General features: G+C 36.6%; 1 protein-coding gene across 1 annotated transcript in view; it reads left to right on the plus strand.

Moving 5' to 3' along the window:
* LOC121735435 (potassium voltage-gated channel protein Shaw-like) overlaps window positions 1-23,116 on the plus strand; it is a 231,603-nt gene that overhangs the window by 101,429 nt on the left and 107,058 nt on the right. Inside the window, exons 4-5 of the mRNA XM_042126270.1 lie at window positions 3,565-3,744; window positions 18,724-18,945. Of these exons, the coding sequence (XP_041982204.1) occupies window positions 3,565-3,744; window positions 18,724-18,945 (402 nt within the window). The remainder of the gene's footprint in view (window positions 1-3,564; window positions 3,745-18,723; window positions 18,946-23,116) is intronic.

Raw genomic sequence — 23,116 nt, forward strand, 5'->3', positions numbered from 1 at the left:
AAGATTTCAATCCATATTTTGTTCCTAGGACATTCAATCGTAACTTTCGTGGAGTTTGTCGCAACTTTCGTGGGGACCGAAATTTCAAATTTGATTATCTCAGTAGTCTATCGACCGATGTACATGCCTTAAGATCGTATTTATTATCTTTAGAGCACCTTAAAGGTGTTAGCATTTATTTAAAGATAACTCGAAAATAAAAAATTCCCACGAAAGTGACGCGGAGAATCATTTTTGAAGAATCACTCCCAATATAGAGATAGTTTTTTTTTATCTTGCAAGTGCTAATCTCAGATATGCATTGTTTAATCTTAGATTTATTTAATGGAAATGACAGGTAATGTGAAAAATTATAAATGCCGAGCTGTTAGTAAGATGACCGAGCAATAGCTTACCTTTTATACTATTTAATTTAAATATTATTAAGTGGGAACAGGCACATCTTTTTTTTTACCTCTCTACTCTCCCTCCGATTTTTTAATCCCCTAGTTTATCAAACTTTACCCACTCCAAAAAAGTACAGCCGCTAAAGAAGTGGTCACTTCGAAACTAATAGACAAAAGGAACACTGTTTTTTTTAATGAAATAAGGGGCAAACAAGCAAATGGGTCCTGATGGAAAGCAACTTCCGTCGCCCATGGACACTCGCAGCATCAGAAGTGCTGCAGGTGCGTTTTCGGCCTTTTAAGAGGGAATAGGGTAGGGAAGGGAAGGGAATAGGGAAGGGGAGGGAATAGGGCAGGGTAGGGAAGGGAATAGGGTAGGGGATTGGGCCTCCGGTAAACTAACTCACCCGGCGAAACACAGCGCAAGCGGTGTTTCACGCCGGTTTTCTGTGAGCCTGTGGTATTTCTCATGAAGCATGGCTCTCCCACGTTTTATGAATATTCGTTTTTATTTATAATATAGTAAGTAGGAAGTTTAGGAGTTTTCTTGCCAAGCCGAGTAAGGGCCAACCACGTACCACAACAACACGACATCGCAACGACAAAATGTCGTCGAGCAGTGGTTACGTGTGAATGGTGTCGCTGCAGCTTTTTGTAGTTGCGTTGTGGTACCGACAAAATGACGACGTGGTTGCGTTGTCGCCAGTGGATGCGATTTGTGGTTACGTTCGAAAGTCAATGAAATCCGTTTCATTGACGTTCACACAAGTGGTCGACAACGACTGCAAAATGTGGTATGTGTGAATGGTCCAGGGCCCGTACCACGAAACGGTTTTGAGACTCAAACAATCGTACGAGAATGTTGCGTCCTTCTCTAACAGACGTGAAATGACGTTGTTAGAGCAGGACGCGGCATTCTCGTACGATTGTTTGAGTCTCAAAAAGGTTTCGTAGTAGGCCTACAGTTCATATTTTACAATACGAAATATACGCCCGATCACGTGGTGTGGTTGTGGTACGTGTGGATTGGCCCTAAAGGTGAAGTAATATTGTTGCCGATAGACCTGTAAGCAATAACATTTGATATTCAATGCTTTCCTTAATAAAACCCTGATAATAAAAGTTTGGGTGTGGGGTACTGTGGAAATGCATGATATTGTAATCTTTAGGCAATCTTTAAGTAAAAATATTATAGATTACTATAAAGTATTTCGCCCGTATTATTTTATTGAAGTGACTAAATAAGTATGTCACCATGGCAACGTCCATCGCTATCCCGTCGCAAAAACAATAGTCGCCGTCGGTCTCGAATTGTAATAATTTACTATTATTTATTCAACAAATGCACTTATCAATATAAAAAGTACCCAGTAGTCGATTCTCAGACCCACTGAATATGCATATAAAATTTGGTTAAAGTCAGTAAAGCCGTTTCGGAGGAGTACGCGGCCTAACATTGTGACACGAGAATTTTATACAAAAGAAGATATCATTATGGCGTAATGTACTTATAAAGTATATATTTACTAAACGTTATGTTATTATTTCAGCGTTAAGAGAAAACAGACAGACACTTTTTCGAAAACTATTTGCTTACCTACATTAAACTATGAACTTGAAAATATTAATAGGTGCTCTCACTGTAGGTACATTGTTTTAAAATACTTTTAGCACTTAAGTAAAAGATGTTCGGTTACATTTTACTCAAGGAAATGCTAGGAAAAGTCTGTGAAGGTGAATTATTCTATTCCCTTCCCTAACCCTCCCCCTCCCCCTCCCCTATTACTCTATTCTCTCTTAAGGCGAATAGAGTCGTGAAATGGTCATTTTGTTTTTCTAACTACTCATTCATTTCTGACAGGAAAGAGTTGAAAAAAATATATGTGAAAGATCAGTTTAACATCTAATTTATGACCATTTCACGACTCTATTCGCCTTAAGAGAGAATAGAGTAATAGGGGAGGGGGAGGGTTAGGGAAGGGAATAGGGTAGGGGATTGGGCCTCCGGTAAACTCACTCACTCGGCGAAACACAGCGCAGGCGCTGTTTCACGCCGGTTTTCTGTGAGAGCGTGGTATTTCTCCAGTCAAGCCACATGCGGTCGCCCATTCGTGCCGAAGCATGGCTCTCCCATGTTTCAAAACACGCCCAGGACTTTTATTAAAACTTCAAATTCACATCAAGCTAGCATCTGAGTTGCAACTTTGTGATCTGGAATAAAGGCCGGAGAAAATTTAGAACCCCTTAAAAAATAAAGAAAAAAAAACTTATCTTCGGAGAAAAAATATAACACTTTGAAAAAAGTAAGCCATACTAATATAAATATGTCTTTCTGTGCGACTTTGCTGTTTGGTACGGATATATTTTGTGTCCCAGAAAAGGATTCAGAATACTTTTTATCCCGGAGAAATGTACGGTTCCTGTGCGATAAACAAAGTTGCAGGCGTCATCTAGTTACACTTAAATCACAGTTACAAACATAGCGTCAACTTTAACAAAACAAATATTAAAGTTCAAAACAATATCTTTTGTACAGCGTTATACTTTTTTACAATGTAAGTAAATAATATACTGAAAAATATAACCATAAAAGTAATATTCTTGTAAGAATTTCTTACGCAATTTTGTTACTTGTAAGCTAGTAATATACACAAATATCAGTTCATATGGATTCCAGATAACGATTTCATATAATAGGCCATTTAAAGAATAAATTTGGCCAAAGGGTATGGAAAAATTCCTATTGATAGCTGCAGCTTTTCAGTTACTTCTTTTAGTATGTTATAAGTCCATTTGTAGACTATAATAACATAATAAATATTACGTATCGAAGCAAAAGCGTAGTGTCCTGATAGTAGGAGTAGTTTTAGAGGCATTTTGTAACATTTGAGTTCTAAAATACCCTCAACATTTTCTAATCTATTTTATATTTGATCTGCTTTTATTGCAAAATTCAGTTATTTCTACTAACGCAAAGCAGTATTCTATGGAAATTACAATATCCTTTGGCCTAAGCTACTTACTTTTCCCGTTCTTTTGGTATATTTTGGTACGGTGGCGTCCCAGGCAACTCTCGAGCAAAGGAACGGCCGTAGCAAACTTTCCTATAAGCGGTTCGCGACTACTCCACCAGTAATGTTTTGCCAAATATCTGTGGAACCTCCTGTTTTGTCTCCAGAATACCCTGGCCATCCTGGACAAGTTGGACATCGACAGCGAGAAGCCGTCAGAGGAGGAGATCGCCAGGATCTTCGGTTACGAGGAGGCTTACCATGCTGGCGAGCTGGGGATCTGGCAGCGCCTTAAGCCGCGCGTGTGGGCACTGTTTGATGAACCCTCCAGCAGTTCTGCCGCTAAGGTGAGTTGGTATTTTTAAGAGGCAAACGAGCAAACGGGTCACCTGATGGAAAGCAACTACCGTCGCCTTAAGACACTCGCAATATTAGAGCTGCAGATGCGTTGTCAGATTTTAGCTGCAAGTGCGTTGCCGGATATTGAAGATGTGGCAGTTTAAATTTATAAAGTTAGTTTTCTAGCCTGTGGTAAAACTATGTACTGTGTACTCGTTGTCTACTGTCTATGTCTCTCTCTATTAACCGTGACAATGAATCCGTGAAAAATGGTGGTTGTGCTTTGTATTTAAGGGGGTGACAGACGTGCGAGTGAGTACGCGGACTTATGGCTCAGCAATCTTAATCTTCGTGTGTCTCCTAAAGTTGGCGTACTTAAAGATTGCCGCGCAAGTTCGCCGTCTTGGAATTCTACTCGTAGCTCGTCTCAGCTCGTCTGGTAACACTGCGAGCCACGAGCCGTGGGCCGCAAGCTGCGAGCCTGGGGGCATGGTAATCCAGTGTGAGCCATTCTCGTGTGTCACCTGTTATCTTAAAATGAATAAAGCTGTAACTTTAATTAAATGAAGTTTTGGACCTAAAAATAATAAATATTTTTTTATTATTCGTAATTTTTGACATATTATCTATATCTATATCTTATATATAAAAATGGATTTTCAAATGTGTTAGTCGCGCTAAAACTCGAAAACGGCTGAACGGATTGGGCTGATTTTAGTCTTAAAATATTCGTAGGAAGGTTTTAAAGTGACACGAAGTTCACCGGGGCAGGTAGTAATATAATATAGAGCTTACGGCAAAATCTCCATTTCTCCATTTGTTGGTTTTCTCAGAGCCCGATGCTATTCTTTAATGATTTCAGTCGGTATTGTCGGTTCATTATAAATAAGAAAGGTTTGTTTGCATCGAATACGCTTCGTATTGTTGGATTGATTTGGCTCATGATATCGTATGATAATATTATGTAGATAATAGGAAGAATAAATCCAACAGGCCGCGCTACACCGGAATGGCAGCGGCGAGGCGAGCATTTTAAATGTCATAATATGATTTTAAAGTTTATCTTCATTATTGTAATACATACTCGTAGTATCGCTTAAAAAATCTACGGCCGCCCGTGGCCGCTCGTGCCCGCTGGCGGCCACGTTTTCACAAGCGATACTTACTAATAAATGTATTAGAATAATGAAGATAAAGTTTAAAATCATATGACACTGAAAGTGCTCGCCGCGCCGCTGCCATTCCGGTGTAGCGCGGTCCTTAGTCGAGGAAAAATGCAAGGTTCCGACAAGCTTATGTTCGTATAGAGAGGCTGGAATCTTCTTACAGACGTGACATTTTAAAAATCGGTTCCGTACCGTTATAGAGCCTGGCCTTGAAAAATAGGCCAATTGTGCTTTTATTAGGCCACAACGTTTGTTGTAAAAACACGTTTGGTTTATGGGAGCCCCCCTATGCGAAAATATCAGAAGTCTAGCGATAGCTGTTCTTGAGATACAGCCTGGAGACAGACAGATGGACAGACATCGAAGTCTTAGTAATAGGGCACCTTTGGGTAGGGAACTCTATAAATGTAATATTTTTAGGCAAAATTTAGGATCTTTTAAGAAAACTAAGACCATTTAAGAAACGAATGTAATTACCATCAGAAATCAGCTGTAATAGCTGGAGTTGAGGGTTTTTATTTGGGCTGGTGATTAAGTAGCACTTAAGGGTCAGTACTTAATGAGAATTGAGGACCTACGAAGGGTCGTTTTCGAGTGACAATGGCCCTTGTCTGTAATTGATCTTATTTAAGTGTATCGTTAAAGCAGATTATAGGGAATGAAATTACACTAACTATTAGAGCCAGTCCACACGGCGCATTGCCGTTGGACGCAAAGCCGGCCACACGGGCGCTGCGTCATCGCGGCGTTATGTTGCGTCAAAATTTGGAATAAAAGCATAGTAAAAGGAGAGGAAGTAAGTTATCTTCATACAAAGGCACCGCGCGCAGCTTGTATGTGTGCGCCATAGTATCAATGCGTCGCCACACGGCACACAACAAAATCTCGGCGAGTTTTAGAGGCTGGTACCGCCGAGATTTTTTTGATACTATGGCGCACACAAGCCACGCGCGGTGTCTTTGTATGAAGATAACTTACTTCCCCTCCTTTTACTATGATAGAAGTTTCTTAGATGTCCTTTCCCGGGAATCAAAGTATATATAATTTCAGGTACATCGGTACAACGGTTTTGGGCGTAAAGAGCTAACAGACAGACAGACAGTTTGCATTTATAATATTAGTATCAAAGTATTGCCTTTATTTTTGTCGAGAAATCTTAAAATTGATTATTATATTACTTGCATCAACATCAGTATTTAATATTTATACTGTACAATTTGTACATTCTTATAGGGAGAGTAAAACACAGAATACTTAAATCACTCAACACCACCACTCGGGCTCGTAGCTGATAGAAGTAGTGACCGTCCGACCGAAGTCGAGCGACCACTCCCCACTCTCCCCACTACCTACCCAAGTAGGCGGGGCATATCTTTATTTATCAATACACTACATATACTAACGGAACTAAGAAAACAAAACCCTTAGTTTCTATTAAGGGTGTGCCCTCAGGTACAGTTACATTTGATACAGAAGGTTAAATGGTCGTCGATGTCAATAAAATCTAGATAGACAATCACCGTAAACTCACAGCCAATTGTTTCTTGAGATTGCGAGCTCCTCATGGCGCCAAGCCGTTGTCGTTTAATTATCTCGGTCTTGATTAGATGAGATTTAGATGTATTTTGGGTCTGTTTTTAGTTTTATAAAAAAAATTGCGTCATTTTAGTTTTGGTAGTGTGTATTGTGTATAGTTAATGTTTAAGAGAGTTTTGAAAATATTAATTTTAAAAGAAAATTTACTTACTAAAATGGTTATCAACAAAATCTTGCAAAGAAGTGGCAAAAATGGCTTTTTTAATCCTGGAAACTACGAATAATAAAAACTGAGGAAACGTAACTCCCATACTTCAATCGGTTTGAATTTGGTACCATTTCGCACACTAAAATAAGGCAATGCTACGAAACACTACATTCAAATTGACAAATTAAAGCCTTTGACAATAATTGTCACTTCTATAATTATTACACAAAATGTTTCCATGTATTCGGGCCTCTTTTTGCATAAATTAAGTAGGTATGCATGTATTCGGGTCACATTTTGTAGAATCGGAACAATTTTTTTGACACAGTTACTGTTTCTTAGTTTTTATTATTCGTAGCCTGGAGATAACTTAAACAAACTGAACATTTTTAAACCTTAAACTTAAATACCGATGCCTATTTTTTTTAAACAAAACACAGACAAAAGATAATCGATATTTTTTTGGAAGTCTGAGAAAGCAATTAATTTCCATTTACAAGACTTATAGCCATGACATTATAATTAATTACAGTGCGAAAATGTCAGGGAAACACAAAATGACTTACCTATATTAATATTCATATTCGCATACATAAACATGAGCTTGCCAACGCGTAGGTTTGTGGATCTCTTAATAATATATTATCAATGTCCTTGTCTCAACTCATTTTGGCTGAAACTTGTTAAGTGTAATAGGCCCTTAAACAAGCTTTTAAGGGCTCAACAAACAGTAATGAATACCTAATTCAAAATACCTTTTTATCATTTTAATTTATCATTGAATAAATTTATTTCGAGTTTTGAATATTTAAATTTTTTGTTAATTTAACGAAGGGTAAACGTTTTTATAATTATTGTAGGATCTTTGTGAAAGCGTTAAGTTTTTGCTTGGCCATTTATATACGAAATATTTTTTATCTACCTCTTGTTTATTTTATGAAAAAGGTTATGATTAAGTGATAATGATTACAAGAATATTTTCATGTTCGTATTTTAATCCTTTTCAATATTAATATCGAAAAAAATCCCGATTGTCTAGTTTTTAAAAGTTTAAGCACAAAAAAAATACCGAAATTATTGCAGACAAAAATCATGGATTTTTCTCAGCAATGACTAAAGCTAAGAAATTAAAGTTCATTGTCAGTATTCATCATGTCTTTGTCTTTGAATTGTCCATAGCATAACACGATTGGTCAACTTTTATAATACAGAATAATCAATCAAAAAGGCCTCTTTAAAAAAAGGGATTCTAATTTTGCCAATAGAGGAGAGTGATTTAAGTTTCAAAAATTTGTACATAGATTGGTTCAAGCTTACACTTTAATTTACCCATAGCTTATATGAAATATATTTATGGTTTTTAAATTACGCGACAAAAACCATTTTGTCGCTTACGCCCTTTCCATTTCTTGCTGTTCCATTTCTTGTTTTCTATGAGAGGCCGGGCCAGCCTCTTATAGAAAACAAACAATCTAAAACATATCCAACACGGTTTTTTTACTTTAACGCGGCGTCACCTTAATCTATTACATAATAAAACACATACACACGATACCAATTTTATTGATAGCATAATTAAAGGATGTTTAAAGGCTTATGATCATTATTACAATTAACATTTTCCTTTATTAGTAACAATAACGCCAATTAGAAAAATTATAAAAAGGAAATTTGGTGCAATTAAAAACTTAAGACAAAGCTCGCGAAAACTTTTGAAAGTTCAAAAGAAAATTGATGTGTTTTTGTCAATTGTCCGAAAGTTTCGAAAAAGTTCCGGAGCTTTTGTTATTAATTGTAAGTTTACAGAACCCTTGTCAGAGCAAAAGCTTTCGGGTTTACAGGTTTCACGGCTTGCAGGTGTACAGGATATATTTGGGTTTGGATATTGTTATTGGTATAGTTTGCAAATGGCTATTAATTTTAACATAGAGCTTAAGTTGGTTATTTGTTTTTATTACACTATATAAGTAGTAATTAGAAATTACGTATATTTTGTGTCTTTTTTTAATAATTACAAACATATCCGAAGAGAAACAAATTTATATCAATAGTTTGGCCTAAGACTCAATATATTATACACGACTAAAAAAGTGGGTATCCGTTCTGCAACCTTACGAAAATAATTACCAAAGTTCGAAGACCTATCTATTCACCCCAAATTACGGCATCAATCGATCAATCGATTTGTACAGTTTTTTTTCTTTTGCGTATTTAGTTATGAAATATTAAAAATTACTAAGTATAAGAAATTGTATCGGTTATTGTGCTAGTTAGTAATTAACTCTCTATCTCTCAAAACTGAATAAAATCACTTAGTTTATAATAATAGAAATAGAAACAATATTTTTACCTTTATTAATATGACGACCTCGGCTCAGTGGTGAGCGCGTTGGTAGCTCAAGCCGGGGGTCGCGGGTTCGAATCCCGCCGACGGAACAAAAAGTTTTCAATGTTCCCGGGTCTGGATGTGTATTAAATATGTGTATGATATAATAAAAATCTTAAATATATGTATAGTATAAATATAAAAGTATTAAATATATTTCCGTTGTCTGGTACCTGTAACACAAGTCCTTTAGGTACTTAGCACGGGGCCAGACTGACGTGGTGTGAAGCGTCCATAGATATTATATTATTATTATATTATATCTTCTTAAAAAAAAAAAAATTCTCGTGTCACAATGTTAGGCCGCGTACTCTTTCGAAACGGCTTTACTGATTTTAACCAAATTTTATATGCATATTCAGTGGATCTGAGAATCGGCTACTGGGTACTTATTATATTGATAAGTGCATTTGTTGAATAAATAATAGTAAATTATTACAACTCGAGACTGACGGCCACCATTGTTTGTGCGACGGGATAGCGATGGACGTTGCCATGGTGACATACTTATTTGCTTCACTTCAATAAAATAATATCGGCGAAATACTTTATAAGTATGGCAAAGAAACGTTTGCCGGGACAGCTAGTTATATTATAAGATATTATGTTCTACAAACGTAATATAATATATTAAATTAAATTAGATCCAGATTTCGGGAATGCCATCTACATAGTAGATTATCTAACTCACATTCGCTCCAACGAGCTCAAAGCACCTGATATAATTAACCGACATAGCCGGAATGCCAGGAAATTGTACACCGGTTATTATGCAGACATCTGAACCCGACTCTGAAAATTTTATGACATGTAAGCAGTAAAAACAACTAGTTTAAAGAATTGTAATAATTAAAATGTGAAAGAAATGGAATAGTATAATATTAAGATTAAAAGATATGTGATAGAAATAGAAAACAACAACTAATTATGTATATTTTATAAATATATGAGGATATTTTTTTTTCTTTGTTTAAGTTTAGCACTTACACATTATTTTCTGCCACCATATTTTGGTTGCCTGGAAGAAACCGCTGAAAGCGGTAAGGCCGCCTATTTGCTATGTTCCTTGCCTAATGTTGTTTTTTGTTATTTTATATTGTTTATAATGCAAATAAAGAATTTATAAAATAAATAAATAAAATAGCATTAACATAGACTGTAAAAACCTTTTTTGTAATAAAACGTAAAAACTGTTTAGATATAACGAAGCCTGTAAACAAATGTCTCTTCCCTTCGGAAGGGGGAACAAGAGGTCCCATAGTAGGGGCCGCAAAAAAAAAAACCCGACTCTGTAATTATTCGGATTGACGTTAAAAGCCGAACCTTATTTTTTGTGCGAATACGAACCGTATTTTGGCAATGCGAAAAAAATGTTCTATTTTTGAAATTGGAGTGTTTGTGCTTCTTATACTCTTCTATATTATTCAAATCTATTGCGACTAGTGAGTAGTGAGGCTCAGGACTGACTTTTGACATGCCCCAGGTGATCAGGCGACATTGTCCTCACTTTACAACGCAGGAATCGAACTCACGACCTTCGTGAGCCTTTTTTTTACATGGGGAAATGCTTTGCGCTTCCCCGGCAAATTGGGGATATCGGCCGGGGTATGTGGGACTCCTGTAGTCTACCCACTAAAACCCGGGTACGATAGAACCTACCGCCACTCTACCAGACCTTCGATAGTCTAGCTCTAAACCACTGCACCACGGAGGCGTTCATTTCCTTCTTTTTAGAATTATTAGGTTCTTGACGACTGTCTTTTTCTTTCAATATTACAATGAAAGCTAACCCAAACGCGCTGTTTAAAAAGAAATGTGCTCGCGGAATTCGATAAATGATGAAAAGAAAAATGATCTTTTCGTCTGGAAATGGAAGAAAGATCCATCTTTGTTCCATTTCTAACACAAATACGAAAATGTCGGTTCCGGTAAATAAATTTGTGCGTCAAAATAATTTGACAAATTGTTACCTACTGCAAAGTTTTTGGGGCATGTCATAGGAGATAGCGAACTTATTTCGGTTTCGATTTAAAGATTTTTACTTCGCGTTAAGACATTTCGTCACTTGTATGAGAACAATAAAATATTACAACATTGTTAATAGTCGACAGAGCGGATTGATTATATTATATTATAAAACTTTGATAATCGAATGTCTTTGCTATTATTTTATTTTAAATTTTAAGAAAAACTCATAGCTATGCAATATAAACGATTAAATCAAGTCAATACATGGAGTTGTGTATTAAAGTGAATGCTTAAAAAATCAATAGAATATTCTAATAGAAAACAAAAAAAAGTTAACAGAGAAAAATACAAAGATTAAAATGGTATCATAATAATATAATAGTACTTTTGAAGTAAAAATTTATTTGTATTAAAATGCAAGACGAGGCACCAGCGGTCATCGATCTTACGAGTTAAGTCTAGAAGTGTTCATAATAATATGTAATATACTTTTACCGTATGTTGTAAACTTTAAAAAATTCTGATATCTCATATTATAGAAACGGACTTAAGTTACGCTATCAGAAAAAGTTTACTACTTAAATTTCAAGCCCTTAAAGTGAAAATAGCTTTTTTCCTTGCTTTTCGCATCGGTATATAAGGCAAATATAAGGCATATAAGGCAAACGTATGTTGCCTGTGTAACAGCTTGTAACTTACACCACAAGCCGTGGACAGGAATGAAAGATAATAATGATTGATGGTTTGACTTTTCAACTAAAGAAAAATCTACGTTACGAACTACGTTAAAATGCCGAAGCACTTTTTTGTGAGAATTTCCTTTTGGAATATAAATTTTTATTACCAAAGTCGCGCTTTTTGTAGAACGAGGCCATATTGCTTCGATGCGTTGCGGTGTGTTGCGAAGTAACGCAACGATCAGGATAATGCATTGTATGACGGGCTAAAATGATTGTGTTAGCGCAACGCATTTCCTGTTCTGTCAGTATTTCAGTCAAAATGATGCGTCCAACTATACGCAACGCATTGTGGTATAATATTATCATTTTAACTATTATGGCCATCATATTCTACGAGGCGCTGATCGTTTTGGTTCACTAGCCAACCTGACACGAGCGCATACTCAAGAAAGCACAATGATAATAATAAGTGTCCGGTTAGATCGGCCTGCAATAAACTGATCGGAACGATCAGTCTCCCCGTATACAGGGTGCAATTAAACCTTCCTGCCAATTTTTTTCCAGGGCTTAGGTATTATTAGGAGAGTCTATTTAACCAAAAAAAATTGGGTGTTATTTTTTTTATTACATATTTTATCTCATTTAAAATCGTTGCAGAACGGTCACTCACGGCGCGGGGGAATTAATTGTAGCGGTTTTTAGGATAACTTTCGCAAGCTATTTTTCAACATTTTAGTACTGAGTGACTATAAAAGAAAAAATACGTGTATTTTATTTTTAATAAACAGGATATATCAAAATTTGGCAGAAAGGTTTAATTGCACCCTGTATTATTATCATGGGCCTTTGAGTGATAGAGCGTCGGAGCGTCCTCCGCACCGCAACGCATCGGAACAATGTAGCTTCACTTTCCATAAGTCATTTTGCGAAAACCTAAAAAATCTTTCCGTTTCGATCGTTAGGAAAATCGTATATTTTCAGCGCGGCACAAGTCGTTCTCTTATATTGACGTACTAAAATGTTTTCGCGTAAAGACCCGTTGTATCGAAAACTTAATAAAACCGAAATTGGGACTGGGATTGTGGAAGTATAAAGTGGCTGATATTAAAATTGGGAGACATTTCAGTGTTTTACGCGTTAGAAGATTAAGCTACGCGCACGTTACAACTCAATGCAGCGAGCTGCATTTGCCATACCTACATTTAAAAAAATTAAAATAGGTATTATAAATACACTATTTGAACGACGGTACTATGATGTAAACCACCCTACATGGGGTAAGGTAGTACCACCGTACTTCATACATACTAGGGCGATTCCGCTAGAGACGACCCTCAACACGAATTTTGAAAGTCTAGCATTTGTTACATTTTCTTATTGAATTATAAATAAAAAGATGTATATTTACTAGCAAAAGAACTTTTATGAGTAAAAATTGTAATTTGAATGATTTAGAGCATTTTGAAGTGATATCAACTAACAGCGCGAGAAAAACTGCTTATGCCACACATGATCATTTTTACTCTAAATCACTATCTCGAAGTTAAATTTCATTACATAATATTGACTGTATAATATAAGTTTATATTTCGGTCCAAAAAAAACAACAATTTTGAAATAGTTTTCAAACATTATTAAAGGAAAATTGCCATGGTTGCACCCGCGATAAAAAAGGTACAAAAGTTTAGTTTTCTCGCTAAAATATGTTGTTAATAATTTAAAACTTTGTAAAAGTAAGGAGAAATGTGAGGGAAATTAGAATTAATCATTGGAACAAACTATTTTATTATTTTTAATAAAAAAACAGAACCTTTAAAGTGGTTGCGCCCGCGATCGAAGCAGTGCAATTGGAAATGCAACAAATTATTTTTTGACTATTCTAGTGAATTTCGTCTTATTTCATATTATTAAAATAAACAATTACGTTAGATTATATTTGTTATTATTACTTTACATGTAATTACAAGATTTATAAAAAATTGAATGGAGTCACATCGTGTTTTATATTTTTCGAAATATTTCATGTATTACTTAACAGATGTTTCAAAATGATGATTTATATTCTTTTATTTTTAAATATTTTAGAAGAAATGCTACAAATGACAGGAAAATCATAAATATTTAATATTTTTCTTTGAAAAGAATATTTTTACTTATAATTCTTCCATATTCTTTTAAATTATAAATATTAATTTTGAATTAAACGTGTGCTATAGTTCGGTTTTATAACAAAACATCGAAAAAGGTTTGCTTAAGTTACATTATTTAATTGTTTTTAGTGATTTAGATGATTTCTTTTTTTAGATCGATAAATGACTGATAATTAAAAAATAATAAAATTTTAAATAGTATTATTACAATTTACTAATAATATTATGTATTGCATATCAAAAATGTAGAAATTAGTCGCAGACTTATGAATAAATTCAATTTCTATAGACTCGTTGCGCCCGCGATATTCCGATGTTGCACCCGCGATCGTGAAAATTGTTAATAATTCCTAGTACTAATTACTTAAATTAATTGTATCTAGTTAAATCATTTCTTTGTCTTATACACTTTTGAAATATGGGTTACTAAATTACTTAAAGTTCCACAATTAACAGTATTCTCAAATGAACTCGTCCGAGTTCTTAATAGAGGACCAATTTGGTTGCACCCGCGATAGTACTTCAAACATGTTTTGTGGCTTTTCTTAGATTTAATTTTAGTTTTCATTTACAATTTATAATTGAACTAGTTAAAATGTATCCCTTCATAAGATAATTTATTTATAAATGTGTTTTATTTTGTCAGTAGGACGCTTTAAGTGCGTCAAAATGTTGCACCCGCGATAATGGAATCGCCCACTATGAATAATGCGGCCCGCCTCACTACATCATAATATACGCGTTTTTTGATGTGATGGTAAAAAAATATCCACAATACATTTAGAGTTTATGGTTATACCAGAAAATATACGTTTTTTTTTAAATGAAATTAGGGGGCAAACGAGCAAACGGGTCACCTGATGGAAAGCAACTTCCGTCGCCCATGAACACTCGCAGCATCAGAAGAGCTGCAAGTGCGTTGCCGGCCTTTTAAGAGGGAATAGGGTAATAGCGGAGGGAAGGGAAGGGAATAGTTGAGGGTAGGGAAGGGAATAGGGTAGGGGTTAGGGGATTGGGCCTCCGGTAAACTCACTCACTCGGCGAAACACAGCGCAAGCGCTGTTTCACGCCGGTTTTCTGTGAGAACGTGGTATTTATCCGGTCGAGCCGGCCCATTCGTGCCGAAGCATGGCTCTCCCACGTATAAAAATGTATTGTTTATGGTTATTCTTAGTGTGATAAGTTAGAAATGTCACTTGACAGAAAATATACATCGATACCTCGTAAATTAACTATATTCCCAAAAAAACGTCTCCGTGGTCTAGTGGTATAGAGTGCGGGTCTTGACTCGGAGGTCGTGGGTTCGATTCCCGCGTTGGAAACATGTTATTTCCAAGTTTGGTTAGGACAATGCAGGCTGATCACCTTTGACAAGATTGTCTGACAAGTAAGATGCAATCCATGCGTCGGATGGGCATGTAAAAAGTCGGTCCTAAGCCTGATCTCTCGCCGGTCGTGTCAGCCCTATCCCACTGGGTTATGAGAGTAAAGGAATAGAGAATGCTCTTGTGTACTGCGCACACACTTGGGCACTTATAAAATTACTTCTGCGTAGCTGGCCTTGTTTCAATGAAACCGGCCACCGTCACCGAAACCGCTGTGGGAGCTATTATTATTATATTTCCAAAAACGGATTTTGAGGACATTTTGGACAGTCATAGGCTACGGATGACTATTTTGTCACAGCGAAAATAATCGGTGCCCAACTAAGTTTACGCAGTCTTAAAATAAGCTGGATAAAAAGCTTGTAAAAATGTCTAATTATGCTACTAATGCCCGTTGCAGACGATGCGCAGTAGCTTGCGCAAGTACTAATGCTAAGCATATATTTTCATCGTGTGAACGCATTTTGCTTAGTGAAAGTGTGAGTGCAAGTTGCTTAGTAGCACTCGCTTTGGTCCTCGCGCAAGTGCGACTCATTTGCCCCCGCTCCGTCTACTTCACCCCCGCGCTACTTCACTGGTCATCGTTTGAACATGCGTTGACCAGTACTAGCGCCAGTACTAGCGCCAGTTCAGTCTGTTTGTTGTTTTGGTAAAGATGTAGAAACCTACCACTAGATTGTTGGGGAGTTGGTTGTTTTATTGAGTCTTAATGTTTTAAGTTTGTGAATTAAAAATGAATAAATGGAATTCAGACAAAACTATACAGTTTTCCTTTTTCTAAATTCTGTATTTCCTGCATCAGTTCCTCTGCTATCACTCCATTTAGCTCTTGAATTAGGCACTTAAAAAGTTTATTCAAAACCATATGCTTGTCCATGGTTGCCTACTATGCACTGGCACTATACAAAGCTACTTCGCGTGATCTTTTTACGTTTGAACGCTGGCGCAAGTACCTGCGCAAGTACTCGCGCAAGCTACTGTGCATCGTCTGCAACGGGCATAAGTGTCAGTAAGTACTTTTTTAAAACATACAATTTCCTCTATTATTTCGTCTGTGTTTTTGTTTCATGATCTATGACGCTTTGCCTTCCTGACAGATAATATTTTTTAAGTTGATTGATCGTCATACAAAAGTGGTTATGCGCCGGCTGCACAACGATTATCCTTATTTTTATAGCGTCAAGGTCCAAAAGAGCATTGAAAATTGGTACCCTTTTTTAACACCCCGCCCTATATTTTCCCAAAAAAATAAATGTGTCCAGTTTAGTATTTTTTACCCCGCGAGATTGTCCGCCTTTACTGTGGTACTTGTTACTCAATATTTGCCAGATCAAATAAACAAAAGCACAACAAAAGTCAATACTAATATCATTAATGAGTAGGTGTCTAAGTTTCAATATTTGCCAGATCAAATAAATAAAATTCAAATATATGGAGACAATTTGACTGTGGAAAAAACATAAAACTTTTTTTTGCGAAAAATATAGGTACGGTTTCCGTGTAATAGCTAGGCAACATAATAAGCAGATGTACTAATAACAACAACCTCTTTGGCTCAGTTGGTGGGCGTGTTGGTAGCTCAAGCCGAGGCCCGAGAGTCGCGGGTACGAATCCCGCCGACTTAACAAAAAGTTTTCAAAAGTTCCTGGGTCATGGATGTGTCTAAAATATGTGTATCATATAATAAAAATCTTAAATATATGTATAGTATAAAAGTATTAAATATATTTCCGTTGCCTGTTTCCTATCACACAAGTCCTTTAGGTACTTAGCACGGGGCCAGACTGACGTGGTGTGAAGCGTCAATAGATATTATTATTATAACACAATAGATATGTCATGCCAAAGCGAAAAGTGTGGTCAAATATCCCCATTTTGGAATTATTTGGGGCCAATTTGAAATTTGAGGTGTGTTTTTAGGTGGCGTATTTTCCCGTAGATAATACGTGGCGTATATTTTTTTATTTCGCATGGGAGCTGATAGACAAACAGACGATAATCCGAAACCAAACCCCAGCTGCGAGGGATTTTGTTTTATGCGTTGTCGTTTGGTCGCTACATTCGTTTGGTGTTGGATATATTTTTTTAAAACAATCGCTAGCAGTTCAAACAATTCAACAATTATTAAGCTATTGCAAAGCTTTTATCGCGGGCTTTATTTTTTCCGTAACGAAAAAAACCTAACATGGTCGGTGCGTTATTGCCAGACGACACTATTTTTGGGTGCGTGCGACTAAAAATGCTACGCTGTATGCAATAGCTTTACGGTGACAGTTCCCGAGTGAACACGGATTATTAATTTATTTTATTAAAAATAAGTAGAGAGTTAAAAATTAACTAGTCGGAAGTCATCTAGTTTTTATGGATAGTCTAATAATACCTCTATATTATACCTATAATAATTATAGGTGTGCCTACTTCCTTTACTAATAAAACATTACCACAGCGAATTTAAACGAGACAAATTTTTAACTGGAGTTTTTGTGATACTCTATTTTATTCTAACCCAGTAGTCTAAGTCAGTCCTGCGCCTGATCTCTCACCAGTGTGAGAGACCAGGCGCAGGACTGACTTTTTAAATGCCCGTTCCACGCGTGGTACTAACTTTCTTGTCAGACAATCAGGTGAACAAGCAGCATCGTCCTATCTTTACAACGCGGGAATCGAACTCACGATCTCCGAAAGCCTCGCTCTAAACCACAACAACATATTCTGCCTCGTTCACGGTTTTGACAATATTTTCTTGATCTCAGAAAACGAAACGAAAATGGCATAAACATTTACTTCCCGAGTATTTATCTATAGAGATTAGAGGTATATTAGAGAGTGCGATTTATCCCAAAAATATATTCATATGACGTTTAACAAACTTCGGCAAAAAAAAACCAATAATACGACCTGCAAACCTTCAAAAAGATAGCGGCGTATATTCTAAAAGGCCGGCAACGCACCTGCGTGTCTGCTCATATTGCGAGTGTCTATGGGCGACGGTATTTGCTTTCCAGACGCAATTACCTAGATGTGAACTAGGTACAGGATCCAGGGATATTAAAAGTACTTACTTTTGGGAGAGCCATGCTTCGGCACGAATGGGCCGGCTCGACCGGAGAAATACCACGTTCTCACAGAAAACCGGCGTGAAACAGCGATTACGCTGTGTTTCGCCGAGTGAGTGAGTTTACCGGAGGCCCAATCCCCTACCCTATTCCCTTCCCTACCCTCCCCTATTACCCTATTCCCTCTTAAAAGGCCGGCAACGCACCTGCAGCTCTTCTGATGCTGCGAGTGTCCATGGGCGAAGGAAGTTGCTTTCCATCAGGTGACCCGTTTGCTCGTTTGGCCCCTTATTCCATAAAAAAAAAAAACATTAATTTAAAAATCATCAAATCACTTGAAAAAGAGTAAACTGTCTATCTAAGCATTATTTGAAGTCCTTGAATTTTACGGATGACCATGGGTCACCCTTTTAAAAAAACATTATAACTTGATCATGATCATTATTTCCCAGGTGATATCAGGCGCGTCAGTCTTCTTCATCTGCGTGTCAGTCCTGTGCTTCTGTCTGAAGACCCACCCGGAGCTGCGCGTTGTGGACCCCCTGGTGGACCTCCCCGTCAACTCCACCATCCTGGAGGGGCCGTGGGACAACGGGACTCCCCATGTCGCCTTCTTCTACATCGAGCTAGTCTGCAATGTCTGGTTCACCATTGAGCTGCTGGTGCGATCTGTGGTGAGTGATTTTTGACTAAGACTGCTGGCTTAGCATGGTCACCATAGAAAGGTTCTTACGGTAAAGTAGACTAAGTGATGGAATAACAAAGCAAGTCTGACAGTTTGTCCGCAATAACTGTCAGCATTTCTATTCTTTAGCATTTCTACTGTGGCCGTGCTTAGCCTGCATTTGACTGACTTAGCCGTAATTTTTGGAGGATGTTACAAGATATTATAAATGCGAAAGTTATGTCAGTCTATCTGTCTGTCTTCTTGTCGCTTTAACGTCTGGACCGATTTTAATGAACACGATGATGATAAAAAGATACTGAGTCCCGAAAAAGGACAATTTTTATCGCGGAAAACGAATTTCGATGCAAAAAAACTGTGAAACCTCAAAATTGCGGGCAACAAAGATTGAGCCTTACGTATTTTTGCTTTAGGCTTACGTTAATCTTGTAGAGTTTTTGAAAAGTGGCTTTTGCAGTCGGATACAGTTTATGGAGTAAATATCATCAAAGATAATTCATTATTTTTAAAGCAAAAACACTTTATTTAAGTATGTTTCATTTTTACTCATCGAAAAAAAAAACAAGTTCTATAAACGCTAAAACTTAAGAGCTATTGTTCACCGGAACTTGGGTTGGCCAACAAATGGGCGTTTAAAATAAATTGCCTATTAACCCCACAGCTATTAAGCAGATTACCCCACTAACCGTGTTTAATATTTAAAATCGCCGATTCTTGGTGATAAAACGATTTTGGGTTAATTCAGTTCAGTGGTTATAGTTTTTAGGGTATATTCTAAATTCAAAATTCCTGCTTTACCGAATTTCTAAAATGCTGTCGTAATAAATCTTTATTTTTAAAACACCAAAAACCGAATGACAGACGTAGTTTGACAATCTATTTAGGATTACTCGAGATCGCCCAATGGTCGAAATTCGACCTTAGTTTCAACGACATTAGGACTACTACCTATATTTTGTAAAAAAATATTAACTTTATCATACACTCTTGTCTCTGGGACTCGGCTGATCTCAGACTGGCCGTGTAAGCATTGTCTAATAGTCTCTAAGATTCAATAAAAAAACTATAATCCATTTTCAATTTGTCAACTTGTTGTCAACAGACTTCTACCGTAAATAAAAGAGTATGATTCGTATATATAGGTTTGTCACTCAAAAATCTGTCATCTTCTTGAGTGTGCGTTATGTAGTGTGTGTAATGTTTTATTTGTTAAAAAAATGTATGATAAAAGCATAATTTCAAAATAGTATTAGCTCGATGCACTCCTTCACCATATAATCTATAACTGTGCAAAATTTCATTCACCTACGTTTCCGCATTTTTCGCCAAAAGAGATACAAAGTTTTTCGCTTGCGTATTAATATAATAGGTATATATAAATATTATACTAGACGAAAATCATTTATCGCACAGGAACCGTACATTTTATCAGGATAAAACCACCCTATGTCCTTTCCCGGGACTCAAGGTATTTGCATACCAAATTTCATCAAAATTGGTTCAGTGCTTTAGCCGTGAAGAGGTAACAGAAAGACAAACAGACACACTTTTACATTTATAATATTAGTATGGATGTGTGGATGTTTGTGATAGCGCAAATCAGTCCTCCAATCGGCAGGAAACTTTGTCAATTGTACTGAATGTAAATTACTTTAATTAAACTAATTAGTATTCAGTAATTAATGGATTAAGTGAATTTTGTAGGTTAATTAACAAATTAAACCAAAACTCTCTACCGGGAGAGGTTGCTTAGGGGGTGAGGTCTTATCGCTTTTAAAAAGATTGCGGCCGAGGTCTATTAGCAACATTGTTACCGCAGTCTGAAATGGCTTGGACTTCCATACTAATATTATAAATGCGAATGTGTGTCTGTTTGTATGTTACCTCTTCATGCGCAAACCGCTTAACCGATTTTGCTGAAAATTAGTATGCAGATACTTTGAGTCCCGGGAAAGGACATAGGATACTTTTTATCCCGAAAAAATGTACGGTTCCCGCGCGATAAACGAGTTTTGGCGCGACGGAGTTGCAGGCGTCATTTATTACTAATATTATAAATGCAAAAGTGTGTCTGTCTGTCTGTCTGTCTATCTGCCTGTTACATCTTCACGGCCAAACCACTGAACCGATTTTGACGTCATGTTGTAGCTGGGGTTCACGTAGTGCATAATATTGTATTCTTTGGCTGGGGTGAGAGGAAAATAGTTACTTGAAACTTTTTAATGATAATATTAAATTTAATACTTCTAAATCATTGTTTTAACGTGTTTTGCCAATATTATATATATTATCATTTTATTTAAGTAGGTACAGTTTATGTAAGTATACAAATTATTTGAGCATATCTATTTTATCTAATTATTATGCATTTACTTATAAAGATTGTAATATATTCTATTTTATTCTACTTAATTAGTTTGCACGCCAGTGTGCATCTGTCGAGCGAACGACAACAAGGCTCCACAGAACACCAGGGATCGCGGTGTAGGTACTATACCGCGATCATCACCTGAGTGGGGTCCTTTTCGGCAGCATTCGCATTACACTACATTGTGTTTTGTACCCAGATAGATATTAAAAATGTGTATTATAATGTCCGTCTGATTGTTTTTTTTTCTCTGTTTTTTGTTTTGCTATGTTCTGTTTTGTAATGTGGTGTAATGTGTTTACATGTTGAATAAATGTTTATTATTATTATTATTATTTTGTTGAAACTTGGTATGGGTATACTTTAAGCCCCGGGAAAGGACAAAGGCTACCTTTGTCCCGGAAAAATGTACGGTTCCATCGCGATAAACGCTCGCTAAAACTCGAGAACGGTTAGACCGATTTGGCTGATTTAAGTCTTGAAAAGTTCGTGGGGGTCAGGGAAGGTTCATATTAGGGGGGATGCGAAGTTAACCGGATCATCTAGTAACGATATAAAATTTAAAATACATAAAATATTCCTTTTCATCTAGAAATTCTCTCGATCTTGAAGCGATCAGCCGCGAGATCAGCCAAGACTAACATTGGCACGAATATATAACATAGTATGTTGTATGTAAAACGAGGAATATTTGTGTAAATGTTAGCTGTGCGATATAAAGTTATTGTATGTTTTGATTTGGGTTAGATAGTTCTGTGGAGAATTCAAATCAAATAAAGTATATGCTGGTATATGTCATTAATTGTAACCTGATTGGCAAGTCAAAAATGCAAAGTTTCTAGATATTATCTAGTAAGCCTGTCTTTTATTCCTCAAAAACCCTTAACAATCTAAATTCTAACTTCATAGAGATATTATGTTCCATCGAGTAAATCGGTTGCGCTTTGTGAAACCCAGTTAACCGATCACGAATTACATTGAATTGAGATAATCCAAGCAAATGACGTAGGTCCGTCAACTGCCTAGGAATCAATTTCAACGATAGTTCATACCTACTTACTTTACTAAAAAAACCGCGAGGCTAACAAGGTAGTGTGTTTTTAAAGTATAAGATTATAATAATAGCTCCCACACCGGTTTCGGTGACGGTGGCCGGCTTCATTGAAACCAGGCCAGCTACGCAGGAGTAATTTTATAGTGCCCAAGTGTGTGCGCAGTACACAAGAGCACTCTCTATTCCTTTACTCTCATAACCCAGTGGGACGGAAGACCGACACGACCGGTGAGAGATCAGGCGCAGGACCGACTTTTTACATGCCCATCCGACGCATGGATCATCTTACTTGTCAGACAATCAGGTGATCAGCCTGCAATGTCCTAACCAAACTTGGAAATAACTTGTTTCCAACGCGGGAATCGAACCCACGACCTCCGAGTCAAGAGCCGCGCTCTGTACCACTAGACCACGGAGGCGTATAAGATTAAAGGTAAGAGATATTTACTTTCGATCAGGTGATCAGCTTGTTTCGATACATAAAAAGGCAATGAAAAGAGAAAATTAATGAATAATTTCTATACAGCGCTATCTTTGACGCTTTTCCATGTAAAACTTTCCTTAATAAATAAAACATATTACCCTCAATAGAGAAAAAAGTTACTTTGACGACGCGATAATAAGTAAATAGGTATTTTATAGATCATAAAACAGACAAAAATCATAAAGATACTCAGCCGGGGTTGTTGTAAGCCGTCGAACTTATAAAAATACTCTTAGGAGTCTGAATGTGACATA

This window comes from Aricia agestis, chromosome 17, assembly GCF_905147365.1.
Source record: "Aricia agestis chromosome 17, ilAriAges1.1, whole genome shotgun sequence".
Taxonomy (NCBI): domain Eukaryota; kingdom Metazoa; phylum Arthropoda; class Insecta; order Lepidoptera; family Lycaenidae; genus Aricia; species Aricia agestis.